This window comes from Oncorhynchus keta, unplaced genomic scaffold (assembly GCF_023373465.1).
Source record: "Oncorhynchus keta strain PuntledgeMale-10-30-2019 unplaced genomic scaffold, Oket_V2 Un_scaffold_785_pilon_pilon, whole genome shotgun sequence".
In the NCBI taxonomy this organism is placed as follows: Eukaryota; Metazoa; Chordata; class Actinopteri; order Salmoniformes; family Salmonidae; genus Oncorhynchus; species Oncorhynchus keta.
Window position 1 is genome coordinate 65,001 of NW_026291000.1, and position 17,198 is coordinate 82,198.

The following is a 17,198-nucleotide window of genomic DNA, read 5'->3' on the forward strand; positions in this document are numbered from 1 at the left end:
GTATCAACTATTAACTTAGTCTCACGCTTTGGGCCGTTGATCTCCAGACACACAGCTGGAGGCTATTTGCACCAGTCATGAGCAGTAGTCATGTAGGTCTAATTTACACCAGGGATGAGCAGTAATCAGGTAGGTCTAATTTACACCAGGGATGAGCAGTAATCAGGTAGGTCTAATTTACACCAGGGATGAGCAGTAATCAGGTAGGTCTAATTTACACCAGGGATGAGCAGTAATCAGGTAGGTCTAATTTACACCAGGGATGAGCAGTAGTCATGTAGGTCTAATTTACACCAGGGATGAGCAGTAATCAGGTAGGTCTAATTTACACCAGGGATGAGCAGTAATCAGGTAGGTCTAATTTACACCAGGGATGAGCAGTAATCAGGTAGGTCTAATTTACACCAGGGATGAGCAGTAGTCAGGTCGGTCTAATTTACACCAGGGATGAGCAGTAATCAGGTAGGTCTAATTTACACCAGGGATGAGCAGTAGTCATGTAGGTCTAATTTGCACCAGTCATGAGCAGTAATCAGGTAGGTCTAATTTACACCAGGGATGAGCAGTAATCAGGTAGGTCTAATTTACACCAGGGATGAGCAGTAATCAGGTAGGTCTAATTTACACCAGGGATGAGCAGTAGTCAGGTCGGTCTAATTTACACCAGGGATGAGCAGTAATCAGGTAGGTCTAATTTACACCAGGGATGAGCAGTAGTCATGTAGGTCTAATTTGCACCAGTCATGAGCAGTAATCAGGTAGGTCTAATTTACACCAGGGATGAGCAGTAATCAGGTAGGTCTAATTTACACCAGGGATGAGCAGTAGTCAGGTAGGTCTAATTTACACCAGGGATGAGCAGTAATCAGGTAGGTCTAATTTAGACCAGGGATGAGCAGTAATCAGGTAGGTCTAATTTACACCAGGGATGAGCAGTAATCAGGTCGGTCTAATTTACACCAGGGATGAGCAGTAATCAGGTCGGTCTAATTTACACCAGGGATGAGCAGTAATCAGGTAGTCTATAGGTCTACTTCTATGTGTAAGCAGGGTCAGGATGGATTAGTCCACTGAGACAGGCCTCTAAAATGGATTAGTCCACTGAGACAGGTCTCTACAATGGATTAGTCCACTCAGACAGGCCTCTACAATGGATTAGTCCAATCAGACAGGCCTCTACAATGGATTAGTCCAATCAGACAGGCCTCTACAATGGATTAGTCCACTCACAGACCTCTAAAATGGATTAGTCCACTCAGACAGGCCTCTACAATGGATTAGTCCACTCTGACAGGCCTCTACAATGGATTAGTCCAATCTGACAGGCCTCTATAATGGATTAGTCCACTCAGACAGGCCTCTATAATGGATTAGTCCAATCAGACAGGCCTCCACAATGGATTAGTCCACTGAGACCGGCCTCCACAATGGATTAGTCCACTGAGACCGGCCTCCACAATGGATTAGTCCATTCAGACAGGCCTCTACAATGGATTAGTCCAATCAGACAGGCCTCTATAATGGATTAGTCCACTCTGACAGGCCTCTACAATGGATTAGTCCAATCAGACAGGCCTCTATAATGGATTAGTCCACTCTGACGGGCCTCTATAATGGATTAGCCCACTCAGACAGGCCTCTACAATGGAATAGTCCATTCAGACAGGCCTCCACAATGGAATAGTCCACTGAGACAGGCCTCTACAATGGAATAGTCCATTCAGACAGGCCTCCACAATGGATTAGTCCACTGAGACAGGCCTCTACAATGGATTAGTCCACTCAGACAGGCCTCTACAATGGAATAGTCCATTCAGACAGGCCTCCACAATGGAATAGTCCACTGAGACAGGCCTCTACAATGGAATAGTCCATTCAGACAGGCCTCCGCAATGGAATAGTCCACTGAGACAGGCCTCTACAATGGATTAGTCCACTCAGACAGGCCTCTACAATGGATTAGTCCACTCAGACAGGCCTCTATAATGGATTAGTCCAATCAGACAGGCCTCTATAATGGATTAGTCCTCTCAGACTCTACTGAGACAGGCGTGAATCAGACAGGCGTCTGATCGACTAAAAAGGACAGTAGAGTTATGTGATGCTGTTTTGACTGAGTGTCTCCTCTCTAGTCAGGGAGGACAGTAGAGTTACGTGTCTCTGTGATGCTGTTTTTACTGAGTGTCTCTCCTCTCTAGTCGGGGAGGACAGTAGAGTTATGTGATGCTGTTTTGACTGAGTGTCTCTCCTCTCTAGTCGGGGAGGACAGTAGAGTTATGTGATGCTGTGATGCTGTTTTGACTGAGTGTCTCTCCTCTCTAGTCAGGGAGGACAGTAGAGTTATGTGTCTCTGTGATGCTGTTTTGACTGAGTGTCTCCTCTCTAGTCAGGGAGGACAGTAGAGTTACGTGTCTCTGTGATGCTGTTTTGACTGAGTGTCTCTCCTCTCTAGTCGGGGAGGACAGTAGAGTTATGTGATGCTGTTTTGACTGAGTGTCTCTCCTCTCTAGTCGGGGAGGACAGTAGAGTTATGTGATGCTGTGATGCTGTTTTGACTGAGTGTCTCTCCTCTCTAGTCAGGGAGGACAGTAGAGTTATGTGTCTCTGTGATGCTGTTTTGACTGAGTGTCTCTCCTCTCTAGTCAGGGAGGACAGTAGAGTTATGTGTCTCTGTGATGCTGTTTTGACTGAGTGTCTCTCCTCTCTAGTCGGGGAGGACAGTAGAGTTATGTGATGCTGTTTTGACCGAGTGTCTCTCCTCTCTAGTCAGGGAGGACAGTAGAGTTATGTGTCTCTGTGATGCTGTTTTGACTGAGTGTCTCTCCTCTCTAGTCAGGGAGGACAGTAGAGTTATGTGATGCTGTTTTGACTGAGTGTCTCTCCTCTCTAGTCAGGGAGGACAGTAGAGTTATGTGTCTCTGTGATGCTGTTTTGACTGAGTGTCTCTCCTCTCTAGTCGGGGAGGACAGTAGAGTTATGTGATGCTGTTTTGACTGAGTGTCTCCCTCTCTAGTCAGGGAGGACAGTAGAGTTATGTGTCTCTGTGATGCTGTTTTGACTGAGTGTCTCCTCTCTAGTCAGGGAGGACAGTAGAGTTACGTGTCTCTGTGATGCTGTTTTGACTGAGTGTCTCTCCTCTCTAGTCGGGGAGAGAGTTATGTGATGCTGTTTTGACTGAGTGTCTCTCCTCTCTAGTCGGGGAGGACAGTAGAGTTATGTGATGCTGTTTTGACTGAGTGTCTCCTCTCTAGTCAGGGAGGACAGTAGAGTTATGTGTCTCTGTGATGCTGTTTTGACTGAGTGTCTCTCCTCTCTAGTCAGGGAGGACAGTAGAGTTATGTGTCTCTGTGATGCTGTTTTGACTGAGTGTCTCTCCTCTCTAGTCAGGGAGGACAGTAGAGTTATGTGATGCTGTTTTGACTGAGTGTCTCTCCTCTAGTCAGGGTGGACAGTAGAGTTATGTGATGCTGTTTTGACTGAGTGTCTCTCCTCTCTAGTCAGGGAGGACAGTAGAGTTATGTGTCTCTGTGATGCTGTTTTGACTGAGTGTCTCCTCTCTAGTCAGGGAGGACAGTAGAGTTACGTGTCTCTGTGATGCTGTTTTGACTGAGTGTCTCTCCTCTCTAGTCGGGGAGGACAGTAGAGTTATGTGATGCTGTTTTGACTGAGTGTCTCTCCTCTCTAGTCGGGGAGGACAGTAGAGTTATGTGATGCTGCCTCTACATGGATGCTGTTTTGACTGAGTGTCTCTCCTCTCTAGTCAGGGAGGACAGTAGAGTTATGTGTCTCTGTGATGCTGTTTTGACTGAGTGTCTCTCCTCTCTAGTCAGGAGGACAGTAGAGTTATGTGTCTCTGTGATGCTGTTTTGACTGAGTGTCTCTCCTCTCTAGTCGGGGAGGACAGTAGAGTTATGTGATGCTGTTTTGACCGAGTGTCTCTCCTCTCTAGTCAGGGAGGACAGTAGAGTTATGTGTCTCTGTGATGCTGTTTTGACTGAGTGTCTCTCCTCTCTAGTCAGGGAGGACAGTAGAGTTATGTGATGCTGTTTTGACTGAGTGTCTCTCCTCTCTAGTCAGGGAGGACAGTAGAGTTATGTGTCTCTGTGATGCTGTTTTGACTGAGTGTCTCTCCTCTCTAGTCGGGGAGGACAGTAGAGTTATGTGATGCTGTTTTGACCGAGTGTCTCTCCTCTCTAGTCAGGGAGGACAGTAGAGTTATGTGTCTCTGTGATGCTGTTTTGACTGAGTGTCTCTCCTCTCTAGTCAGGGAGGACAGTAGAGTTATGTGATGCTGTTTTGACTGAGTGTCTCTCCTCTCTAGTCAGGGAGGACAGTAGAGTTATGTGTCTCTGTGATGCTGTTTTGACTGAGTGTCTCTCCTCTCTAGTCAGGGAGGACAGTAGAGTTATGTGTCGCCCGGTGGTGGGCCAGCCTTGGTGACGTCACCGTTGACTACAGTGTCTCCTTCCACGGCCTGACCACCTCACCCTCACCTCTACACATAGTGAGTATATACACCTCACCTCTACGATGACATCACAATACCCCACGATGACATCACAATACCCCACGATGACATCACAATATCCCATAATGACACCACAATACCCCATAATGACAAAGCAAGAACAGGTTTTTAGAACAATTTGCAAATATATAATAAACATAAATACTTTATCTACATAAGTGTTCAGACCCTTTTCTATGAGACTCCAAATTGAGCTCAGGTGCATCCTGTTTCCATTGACTATCCTTGATGTTTCTACAACTTGATTGGAGTCCACCTGTGGTAAATTCAATAAGATTGGACGTGATTTGGAAAGGCACACACCTGTCTATATAAGGTCCCACAGATGAGTCAGAACAAAAACCAAGTTATGAGGTCGAAGGAATGTCATCGTGGGGTATTGTGATGTCATCGTGGGGTATTGTGATGTCATCGTGGGGTATTGTGATGTCATCGTGGGGTATTGTGATGTCATCGTGGGGTATTGTGATGTCATCGTGGGGTATTGTGATGTCATCGTGGGGTATTGTGATGTCATTGCGGGGTATTGTGATGTCATTACGGGGTATTGTGATGTCATTACGGGGTATTGTGATGTCATTACGGGGTATTGTGATGTCATTACGGGGTATTGTGATGTCATCACGGGGTATTGTGATGTCACAACTATACCACAGCAGGAACACACTCCTCCTGGACGTGTCGTACCAGTTTTACGACCAAAAGTCCTTTCCTTTTCTGACTCATGCTTTTTGTCTCACCCAGCATGCATCAGACGGTGTGACTAGTTTTGAGGTGTCCTCTCCCCTGAGGTACGAGGACGTTTCTCCCATCATCACCCTGAAGACTTGGGTCCAGCCGCTCAGGTACAAAACTAAAGAAATACACCCACCCACACGATTCTCCCAGGGTCACCTTGAAGACCTGGGTCCAGCCACACTGGGACATATGTCTCCAAATACAACCCCCTACCTACCCCTCTACCCACCACCTACAGTCTGATATATATACCAGGTTACATTAGTCACTAATCTGGTCAGCTTCGTGATTAACTTCTGTGTTCAAACGGGTTCGTTTTTGTGAGGAAACTCTCAGCTTCTCCATCCTCTCAGAAGGAAACTCTCAGCTTCTCCATCCTCTCAGAAGGAAACTCTCAGCTTCTCCGTCCTCTCAGAAGGAAACTCAGCTTCTACGTTTCCATCCTCTCAGAAGGAAACTCTCAGCTTCTCCATCCTCTCAGAAGGAAACTCTCAGCTTCTCCATCCTCTCAGAAGGAAACTCTCAGCTTCTACGTTTCCATCCTCTCAGAAGGAAACTCAGCTTCTACGTTTCCATCCTCTCAGAAGGAAACTCTCAGCGTCTCCATCCTCTCAGAAGGAAACTCTCAGCTTCTACGTTTCCATCCTCTCAGAAGGAAACTCTCAGCTTCTCCATCCTCTCAGAAGGAAACTCTCAGCTTCTCCGTCCTCTCAGAAGGAAACTCTCAGCTTCTCCATCCTCTCAGAAGGAAACTCTCAGCTTCTCCGTCCTCTCAGAAGGAAACTCTCAGCTTCTCCATCCTCTCAGAAGGAAACTCTCAGCGTCTCCATCCTCTCAGAAGGAAACTCTCAGCTTCTCCATCCTCTCAGAAGGAAACTCTCAGCTTCTCCATCCTCTCAGAAGGAAACTCTCAGCTTCTCCATCCTCTCAGAAGGAAACTCTCAGCTTCTCCATCCTCTCAGAAGGAAACTCTCAGCTTCTCCATCCTCTCAGAAGGAAACTCTCAGCTTCTCCATCCTCTCAGAAGGAAACTCTCAGCTTCTCCATCCTCTCAGAAGGAAACTCTCAGCTTCTCCATCCTCTCAGAAGGAAACTCTCAGCTTCTCCATCCTCTCAGAAGGAAACTCTCAGCTTCTCCATCCTCTCAGAAGGAAACTCTCAGCTTCTCCATCCTCTCAGAAGGAAACTCTCAGCTTCTACGTTTCCATCCTCTCAGAAGGAAACTCTCAGCTTCTCCATCCTCTCAGAAGAAAACTCTCAGCTTCTACGTTTCCATCCTCTCAGAAGGAAACTCTCAGCTTCTCCATCCTCTCAGAAGGAAACTCTCAGCTTCTCCATCCTCTCAGAAGGAAACTCTCAGCTTCTCCATCCTCTCAGAAGGAAACTCTCAGCTTCTCCGTCCTCTCAGAAGGAAACTCTCAGCCCCCCCTCCTTCCTTTCCGGTCCATGTGGGCACACAGACCAGGCACTGGGGACACAGCATCTATCCCCAAGCATCCCATCTATCCCCAAGCATCCCATCTATCCCCAAGCATCCCATCTAACTCTGTCTGTTTCCTGCTTCTTCCAGACCTCTGAGTTCTAAGATCAAGGCTCTGGGTCACAGAGATGTCCTCCCCAACAACAGACAGCTCTACGAAATCATCCTCACCTACAGCTTCCACCAGGTGAGAGTTTCTAGGTTGTATTATACACCTCTGTTTGGTGTGTCTGACCTCTCTACCCCTCTACCTCTCTACCTCTCTACCTCTCTACCCCTCTACCCCTCTACCTCTCTACCTCTCTACCTCTCTACCCCTCTACCCCTCTACCCCTCTACCTCTCTACCTCTTTCCCTCTCTACCTCTCTACCTCTCTCCCCAGCTGTCCAGTACTGTCTGACCTCTCTACCTCTCTCCCCAGCTGTCCAGTACTGTCTGACCTCTCTACCTCTCTACCTCTTTCCCCAGCTGTCCAGTACTGTCTGACCTCTCTACCTCTCTCCCCAGCTGTCCAGTACTGTCTGACCTCTCTACCTCTCTACCTCTTTCCCCAGCTGTCCAGTACTGTCTGACCTCTCTACCTCTCTCCCCAGCTGTCCAGTACTGTCTGACCTCTCTCCCTCTCTACCTCTCTACCTCTCTCCCCAGCTGTCCAGTACTGTCTGACCTCTCTACCTCTCTACCTCTCTCCCCAGCTGTCCAGTACTGTCTGACCTCTCTACCTCTCTACCTCTCTCCCCAGCTGTCCAGTATTGTCTGACCTCTCTACCTCTCTACCTCTCTCCCCAGCTGTCCAGTACTGTCTGACCTCTCTACCTCTCTCCCCAGCTGTCCAGTACTGTCTGACCTCTCTACCTCTCTCCCCAGCTGTCCAGTACTGTCTGACCTCTCTACCTCTCTCCCCAGCTGTCCAGTACTGTCTGACCTCTCTACCTCTCTACCTCTCTCCCCAGCTGTCCAGTACTGTCTGACCTCTCTACCTCTCTCCCCAGCTGTCCAGTACTGTCTGACCTCTCTACCTCTCTACCTCTCTCCCCAGCTGTCCAGTACTGTCTGACCTCTCTACCTCTCTCCCCAGCTGTCCAGTACTGTCTGACCTCTCTACCTCTCTACCTCTCTCCCCAGCTGTCCAGTACTGTCTGACCTCTCTACCTCTCTCCCCAGCTGTCCAGTACTATCTGACCCCTCTACCTCTCTCCCCAGCTGTCCAGTACTGTCTGACCCCTCTACCTCTCTCCCCAGCTGTCTAGTACTGTCTGACCTCTCTACCTCTCTCCCCAGCTGTCCAGTACTGTCTGACCTCTCTACCTCTCTCCCCAGCTGTCCAGTACTGTCTGACCTCTCTACCTCTCTACCTCTCTCCCCAGCTGTCCAGTACTATCTGACCCCTCTACCTCTCTCCCCAGCTGTCCAGTACTGTCTGACCCCTCTACCTCTCTCCCCAGCTGTCCAGTACTGTCTGACCTCTCTACCTCTCTCCCCAGCTGTCCAGTACTGTCTGACCTCTCTACCTCTCTCCCCAGCTGTCCAGTACTGTCTGACCTCTCTACCTCTCTACCTCTCTCCACAGCTGTCCAGTACTGTGTGTGTGACCTCTCTACCTCTCTCCCCAGCTGTCCAGTACTGTGTGTGTGACCTCTCTACCTCTCTACCTCTCTCCCCAGCCTAAGTCAGGAGAGGTGACCCCCAGCTGTCCAGTCCTGTGTGACCAGTTGTATGAATCAGAGTTTGACTCTCAGCTCTGGATGCTGTTTGACCAGAACAAGAGACTGTTGGGCTCTGGAGACGCCTACCCACACCAGGTAGTAACCACAACACAACCATGATATAACCACACCACACCACAACCATGATATAACCATAATACAACCACAACACAACCAGAACAGAGACTGCTGGGCTCTGGAGATGCCTTCCCACACCAGGTAGTAACCACAACACAACCATGATATAACCATAATACAACCATAATATAACCACAACACAACCATGATATAACCACAACACAACCATGATATAACCACAATACAACCATGATACAACCACAACACAACCAGAACAGAGACTGCTGGGCTCTGGAGACGCCTTCCCTGACCAGGTAGTAACCACAACACAACCATGATATAACCACAACACAACCATGATATAACCACAATACAACCATGATATAACCACAACACAACCAGAACAGAGACTGCTGGGCTCAAGAGACGCCTTCCCACACCAGGTAGTAACCACAACACAACCATGATATAACCATAATACAACCATAATATAACCACAACACAACCATGATATAACCATAATACAACCACAACACAACCATGATATAACCATAATACAACCATCATATAACCATATTACAACCATGATATAACCACAACACAACCATGATATAACCACAATACAACCATGATATAACCACAACACAACCAGAACAGAGACTGCTGGGCTCAAGAGACGCCTTCCCACACCAGGTAGTAACCACAACACAACCATGATATAACCATAATACAACCATAATATAACCACAACACAACCATGATATAACCATAATACAACCATAATATAACCACAACACAACCATGATACAACCACAACACAACCATGATATAACCATAATACAACCACAACACAACCATGATATAACCACAACACAACCACAACACAACCATAATATAACCACAACACAACCACAACACAACCATAATATAACCACAACACAACCATGATATAACCATAATACAACCACAACACAACCATGATATAACCATAATACAACCACAACACAACCATGATATAACCATAATACAACCATGATATAACCACAACACAACCATGATATAACCACAACACAACCATGATATAACCACAACACAACCATGATATAACCACAACACAACCAGAAGAGAGACTACTGGGCTCTGGAGACGCCTTCCCACACCAGGTAGTAACCACAACACAACCATGATATAACCACAACACAACCATGATGTAACCATGATATAACCACAACACAACCAGAAGAGAGACTACTGGGCTCTGGAGACATCTACCCACACCAGGTAGTAACCACAACACAACCATGATATAACCATAATTCAACCATAATATAACCACAACACAACCATGATATAACCACAACACAACCATGATATAACCATAATACAACCACAACACAACCATGATATAACCATAATACAACCATGATATAACCACAACACAACCATGATATAACCACAATTCAACCATAATATAACCACAACACAACCATAATATAACCACAACACAACCATGATATAACCATAATATAACCACAACACAACCATGATATAACCATAATACAACCACAACACAACCATGATATAACCACAACACAACCATGATATATCCACAACACAACCATGATATAACCACAACACAACCAGAGCAGAGACTGCTGGTCTCTGGAGACTCCTACCACACCGGGTAGTAACCACAACATTAGAAGAGACTACTGGTCTCTAGAGACTCCTACCACACCAGGTAGTAACCACAACATTAGAAGAGACTACTGGTCTCTCTAGACTCCTACCACACCAGGTAGTAACCACAACATTAGAAGAGACTACTGGTCTCTCTAGACTCCTACCACACCAGGTAGTAACCACAACATTAGAAGAGACTACTGGTCTCTAGAGACTCCTACCACACCAGGTAGTTACCACAACATTAGAAGAGACTACTGGTCTCTCTAGACTCCTACCACACCAGGTAGTAACCACAACATTAGAAGAGACTACTGGTCTCTAGAGACTCCTACCACACCAGGTAGTAACCACAACATTAGAAGAGACTACTGGTCTCTAGAGACTCCTACCACACCGGGTAGTAACCACAACATTAGAAGAGACTACTGGTCTATAGAGACTCCTACCACACCAGGTAGTAACCACAACATTAGAAGAGACTACTGGTCTCTAGACTCCTACCACACCAGGTAGTAACCACAACATTAGAAGAGACTACTGGTCTCTCTAGACTCCTACCACACCAGGTAGTAACCACAACATTAGAAGAGACTACTGGTCTCTCTAGACTCCTACCACACCAGGTAGTAACCACAACATTAGAAGAGACTACTGGTCTCTAGACTCCTACCACACCAGGTAGTAACCACAACATTAGAAGAGACTACTGGTCTCTAGACTCCTACCACACCAGGTAGTAACCACAACATTAGAAGAGACTACTGGTCTCTAGAGACTCCTACCACACCAGGTAGTAACCACAACATTAGAAGAGACTACTGGTCTCTAGAGACTCCTACCACACCAGGTAGTAACCACAACATTAGAAGAGACTACTGGTCTTTCAAGACTCCTACCACACCAGGTAGTAACCACAACATTAGAAGAGACTACTGGTCTCTAGAGACTCCTACCACACCAGGTAGTTACCACAACATTAGAAGAGACTACTGGTCTCTCTAGACTCCTACCACACCAGGTAGTAACCACAACATTAGAAGAGACTACTGGTCTCTAGAGACTCCTACCACACCAGGTAGTAACCACAACATTAGAAGAGACTACTGGTCTCTAGAGACTCCTACCACACCAGGTAGTAACCACAACACAACCATGATATAACCACAACACAACCATGATATAACCACAACACAACCAGAGCAGAGACTACTGGTCTCTCTAGACTCCTACCACACCAGGTAGTAACCACAACATTAGAAGAGACTACTGGTCTCTAGACTCCTACCACACCAGGTAGTAACCACAACATTAGAAGAGACTACTGGTCTCTCTAGACTCCTACCACACCAGGTAGTAACCACAACATTAGAAGAGACTACTGGTCTCTAGAGACTCCTACCACACCAGGTAGTAACCACAACATTAGAAGAGACTACTGGTCTCTAGAGACTCCTACCACACCAGGTAGTAACCACAACATTAGAAGAGACTACTGGTCTATAGAGACTCCTACCACACCAGGTAGTAACCACAACATTAGAAGAGACTACTGGTCTTTCAAGACTCCTACCACACCAGGTAGTAACCACAACATTAGAAGAGACTACTGGTCTCTAGAGACTCCTACCACACCAGGTAGTTACCACAACATTAGAAGAGACTACTGGTCTCTCTAGACTCCTACCACACCAGGTAGTTACCACAACATTAGAAGAGACTACTGGTCTATAGAGACTCCTACCACACCAGGTAGTTACCACAACATTAGAAGAGACTACTGGTCTCTAGAGACTCCTACCACACCAGGTAGTTACCACAACATTAGAAGAGACTACTGGTCTCTCTAGACTCCTACCACACCAGGTAGTAACCACAACATTAGAAGAGACTACTGGTCTCTAGAGACTCCTACCACACCAGGTAGTAACCACAACATTAGAAGAGACTACTGGTCTCTAGAGACTCCTACCACACCAGGTAGTAACCACAACATTAGAAGAGACTACTGGTCTCTAGAGACTCCTACCACACCAGGTAGTAACCACAACATTAGAAGAGACTACTGGTCTTTCAAGACTCCTACCACACCAGGTAGTAACCACAACATTAGAAGAGACTACTGGTCTCTAGAGACTCCTACCACACCAGGTAGTTACCACAACATTAGAAGAGACTACTGGTCTCTCTAGACTCCTACCACACCAGGTAGTTACCACAACATTAGAAGAGACTACTGGTCTATAGAGACTCCTACCACACCAGGTAGTAACCACAACATTAGAAGAGACTACTGGTCTCTAGAGACTCCTACCACACCAGGTAGTTACCACAACATTAGAAGAGACTACTGGTCTCTCTAGACTCCTACCACACCAGGTAGTAACCACAACATTAGAAGAGACTACTGGTCTCTAGAGACTCCTACCACACCAGGTAGTAACCACAACATTAGAAGAGACTACTGGTCTCTAGAGACTCCTACCACACCAGGTAGTAACCACAACATTAGAAGAGACTACTGGTCTCTAGAGACTCCTACCACACCAGGTAGTAACCACAACATTAGAAGAGACTACTGGTCTTTCAAGACTCCTACCACACCAGGTAGTAACCACAACATTAGAAGAGACTACTGGTCTCTAGAGACTCCTACCACACCAGGTAGTTACCACAACATTAGAAGAGACTACTGGTCTCTCTAGACTCCTACCACACCAGGTAGTTACCACAACATTAGAAGAGACTACTGGTCTATAGAGACTCCTACCACACCAGGTAGTAACCACAACATTAGAAGAGACTACTGGTCTCTAGAGACTCCTACCACACCAGGTAGTAACCACAACACAACCATGATATAACCACAACACAACCATGATATAACCACAACACAACCAGAGCAGAGACTGCTGGTCTCTGGAGACTCCTACCACACCGGGTAGTAACCACAACATTAGAAGAGACTACTGGTCTATAGAGACTCCTACCACACCAGGTAGTAACCACAACATTAGAAGAGACTACTGGTCTCTAGACTCCTACCACACCAGGTAGTAACCACAACATTAGAAGAGACTACTGGTCTATAGAGACTCCTACCACACCAGGTAGTAACCACAACATTAGAAGAGACTACTGGTCTCTAGACTCCTACCACACCAGGTAGTAACCACAACATTAGAAGAGACTACTGGTCTATAGAGACTCCTACCACACCAGGTAGTAACCACAACATTAGAAGAGACTACTGGTCTCTAGAGACTCCTACCACACCAGGTAGTAACCACAACATTAGAAGAGACTACTGGTCTATAGAGACTCCTACCACACCAGGTAGTTACCACAACATTAGAAGAGACTACTGGTCTATAGAGACTCCTACCACACCAGGTAGTAACCACAACATTAGAAGAGACTACTGGTCTCTAGAGACTCCTACCACACCAGGTAGTTACCACAACATTAGAAGAGACTACTGGTCTCTCTAGACTCCTACCACACCAGGTAGTTACCACAACATTAGAAGAGACTACTGGTCTATAGAGACTCCTACCACACCAGGTAGTTACCACAACATTAGAAGAGACTACTGGTCTCTAGAGACTCCTACCACACCAGGTAGTTACCACAACATTAGAAGAGACTACTGGTCTCTCTAGACTCCTACCACACCAGGTAGTAACCACAACATTAGAAGAGACTACTGGTCTCTAGAGACTCCTACCACACCAGGTAGTAACCACAACATTAGAAGAGACTACTGGTCTCTAGAGACTCCTACCACACCAGGTAGTAACCACAACATTAGAAGAGACTACTGGTCTCTAGAGACTCCTACCACACCAGGTAGTAACCACAACATTAGAAGAGACTACTGGTCTCTCTAGACTCCTACCACACCAGGTAGTAACCACAACATTAGAAGAGACTACTGGTCTCTCTAGACTCCTACCACACCAGGTAGTTACCACAACATTAGAAGAGACTACTGGTCTCTAGACTCCTACCACACCAGGTAGTTACCACAACATTAGAAGAGACTACTGGTCTATAGAGACTCCTACCACACCAGGTAGTAACCACAACATTAGAAGAGACTACTGGTCTATAGAGACTCCTACCACACCAGGTAGTAACCACAACATTAGAAGAGACTACTGGTCTCTCTAGACTCCTACCACACCAGGTAGTAACCACAACATTAGAAGAGACTACTGGTCTCTAGAGACTCCTACCACACCAGGTAGTAACCACAACATTAGAAGAGACTACTGGTCTCTAGAGACTCCTACCACACCAGGTAGTTACCACAACATTAGAAGAGACTACTGGTCTCTAGACTCCTACCACACCAGGTAGTAACCACAACATTAGAAGAGACTACTGGTCTTTCAAGACTCCTACCACACCAGGTAGTAACCACAACATTAGAAGAGACTACTGGTCTCTAGAGACTCCTACCACACCAGGTAGTTACCACAACATTAGAAGAGACTACTGGTCTCTCTAGACTCCTACCACACCAGGTAGTTACCACAACATTAGAAGAGACTACTGGTCTATAGAGACTCCTACCACACCAGGTAGTAACCACAACATTAGAAGAGACTACTGGTCTCTAGAGACTCCTACCACACCAGGTAGTAACCACAACACAACCATGATATAACCACAACACAACCATGATATAACCACAACACAACCAGAGCAGAGACTGCTGGTCTCTGGAGACTCCTACCACACCGGGTAGTAACCACAACATTAGAAGAGACTACTGGTCTATAGAGACTCCTACCACACCAGGTAGTAACCACAACATTAGAAGAGACTACTGGTCTCTAGACTCCTACCACACCGGGTAGTAACCACAACATTAGAAGAGACTACTGGTCTATAGAGACTCCTACCACACCAGGTAGTAACCACAACATTAGAAGAGACTACTGGTCTCTCTAGACTCCTACCACACCAGGTAGTAACCACAACATTAGAAGAGACTACTGGTCTATAGAGACTCCTACCACACCAGGTAGTAACCACAACATTAGAAGAGACTACTGGTCTCTAGAGACTCCTACCACACCAGGTAGTAACCACAACATTAGAAGAGACTACTGGTCTATAGAGACTCCTACCACACCAGGTAGTTACCACAACATTAGAAGAGACTACTGGTCTATAGAGACTCCTACCACACCAGGTAGTAACCACAACATTAGAAGAGACTACTGGTCTATAGAGACTCCTACCACACCAGGTAGTAACCACAACATTAGAAGAGACTACTGGTCTCTCTAGACTCCTACCACACCAGGTAGTTACCACAACATTAGAAGAGACTACTGGTCTCTCTAGACTCCTACCACACCAGGTAGTAACCACAACATTAGAAGAGACTACTGGTCTTTCAAGACTCCTACCACACCAGGTAGTAACCACAACATTAGAAGAGACTACTGGTCTCTCTAGACTCCTACCACACCAGGTAGTAACCACAACATTAGAAGAGACTACTGGTCTCTCTAGACTCCTACCACACCAGGTAGTAACCACAACATTAGAAGAGACTACTGGTCTTTCAAGACTCCTACCACACCAGGTAGTTACCACAACATTAGAAGAGACTACTGGTCTCTAGACTCCTACCACACCAGGTAGTTACCACAACATTAGAAGAGACTACTGGTCTCTAGACTCCTACCAGGTACCAGGTAGTAACCACAACATTAGAAGAGACTACTGGTCTCTAGACTCCTACCACACCAGGTAGTAACCACAACATTAGAAGAGACTGCTGGTCTCTAGAGACTCCTACCACACCAGGTAGTAACCACAACATTAGAAGAGACTACTGGTCTCTAGAGACTCCTACCACACCAGGTAGTAACCACAACATTAGAAGAGACTACTGGTCTCTCTAGACTCCTACCACACCAGGTAGTAACCACAACATTAGAAGAGACTACTGGTCTTTCAAGACTCCTACCACACCGGGTAGTAACCACAACATTAGAAGAGACTACTGGTCTCTAGACTCCTACCACACCAGGTAGTAACCACAACATTAGAAGAGACTACTGGTCTCTCTAGACTCCTACCACACCGGGTAGTAACCACAACATTAGAAGAGACTACTGGTCTCTAGACTCCTACCACACCAGGTAGTAACCACAACATTAGAAGAGACTACTGGTCTCTAGAGACTCCTACCACACCAGGTAGTAACCACAACATTAGAAGAGACTACTGGTCTCTAGACTCCTACCACACCAGGTAGTAACCACAACATTAGAAGAGACTACTGGTCTCTCTAGACTCCTACCAGGTACCAGGTAGTAACCTACCCATCTAGTCGGGTGAGGCCGGGTGCTGCAGACTGTTCTAGTGCCCTCGCCAATTCGTTGATATATATGTTGAAGAGGGTGGGGCTTAAGCTGCATCCCTGTCTCACCCCGCGGCCTTGTGGGAAGACATGTGCGTTTCTTAAGCTGCATCCCTGTCTCACCCCGCGGCCTTGTGGGAAGACATGTGCGTTTCTTAAGCTGCATCCCTGTCTCACCCCGCGGCCTTGTGGGAAGACATGTGCGTTTCTTAAGCTGCATCCCTGTCTCACCCCGCGGCCTTGTGGGAAGACATGTGCGTTTCTTAAGCTGCATCCCTGTCTCACCCCACGGCCTTGTGGGAAGACATGTGCGTTTCTTAAGCTGCATCCCTGTCTCACCCCGCGGCCTTGTGGGAAGACATGTGCGTTTCTTAAGCTGCATCCCTGTCTCACCCCACGGCCTTGTGGGAAGACATGTGCGTTTCTTAAGCTGCATCCCTGTCTCACCCCGCGGCCTTGTGGGAAGACATGTGCGTTTCTTTCCTCCCAATTTTAACTTATTGTTTGTGTACATTGATTTTATAATGTTGTATGTTTACCCTCTCCTCTCTTCTCTCTCCTCTCTCCTCTCTCCTCTCCTCTCTCCTCTCCTCTCTCCT

The 17,198-nt window shown here is 46.6% G+C and overlaps 1 protein-coding gene and 1 long non-coding RNA gene across 3 annotated transcripts in view; both read left to right on the forward strand.

The window, feature by feature from the left end:
• Positions 1 to 17,198, forward strand: part of tpp2 (tripeptidyl peptidase 2) — a 106,576-nt gene that overhangs the window by 56,825 nt on the left and 32,553 nt on the right. For both annotated transcript variants that reach the window (XM_052517437.1, XM_052517438.1), the window contains exons 17-20: positions 4,388 to 4,504; positions 5,273 to 5,373; positions 6,837 to 6,933; positions 8,412 to 8,549. In XM_052517437.1, coding sequence (XP_052373397.1) covers positions 4,388 to 4,504; positions 5,273 to 5,373; positions 6,837 to 6,933; positions 8,412 to 8,549 — 453 coding nt within the window. The remainder of the gene's footprint in view (positions 1 to 4,387; positions 4,505 to 5,272; positions 5,374 to 6,836; positions 6,934 to 8,411; positions 8,550 to 17,198) is intronic.
• Positions 10,517 to 15,600, forward strand: LOC127929548 (uncharacterized). Its single transcript, XR_008135145.1, has 3 exons — positions 10,517 to 10,950; positions 15,133 to 15,246; positions 15,532 to 15,600. It is a non-coding gene; the product is annotated as an uncharacterized LOC127929548 (long non-coding RNA).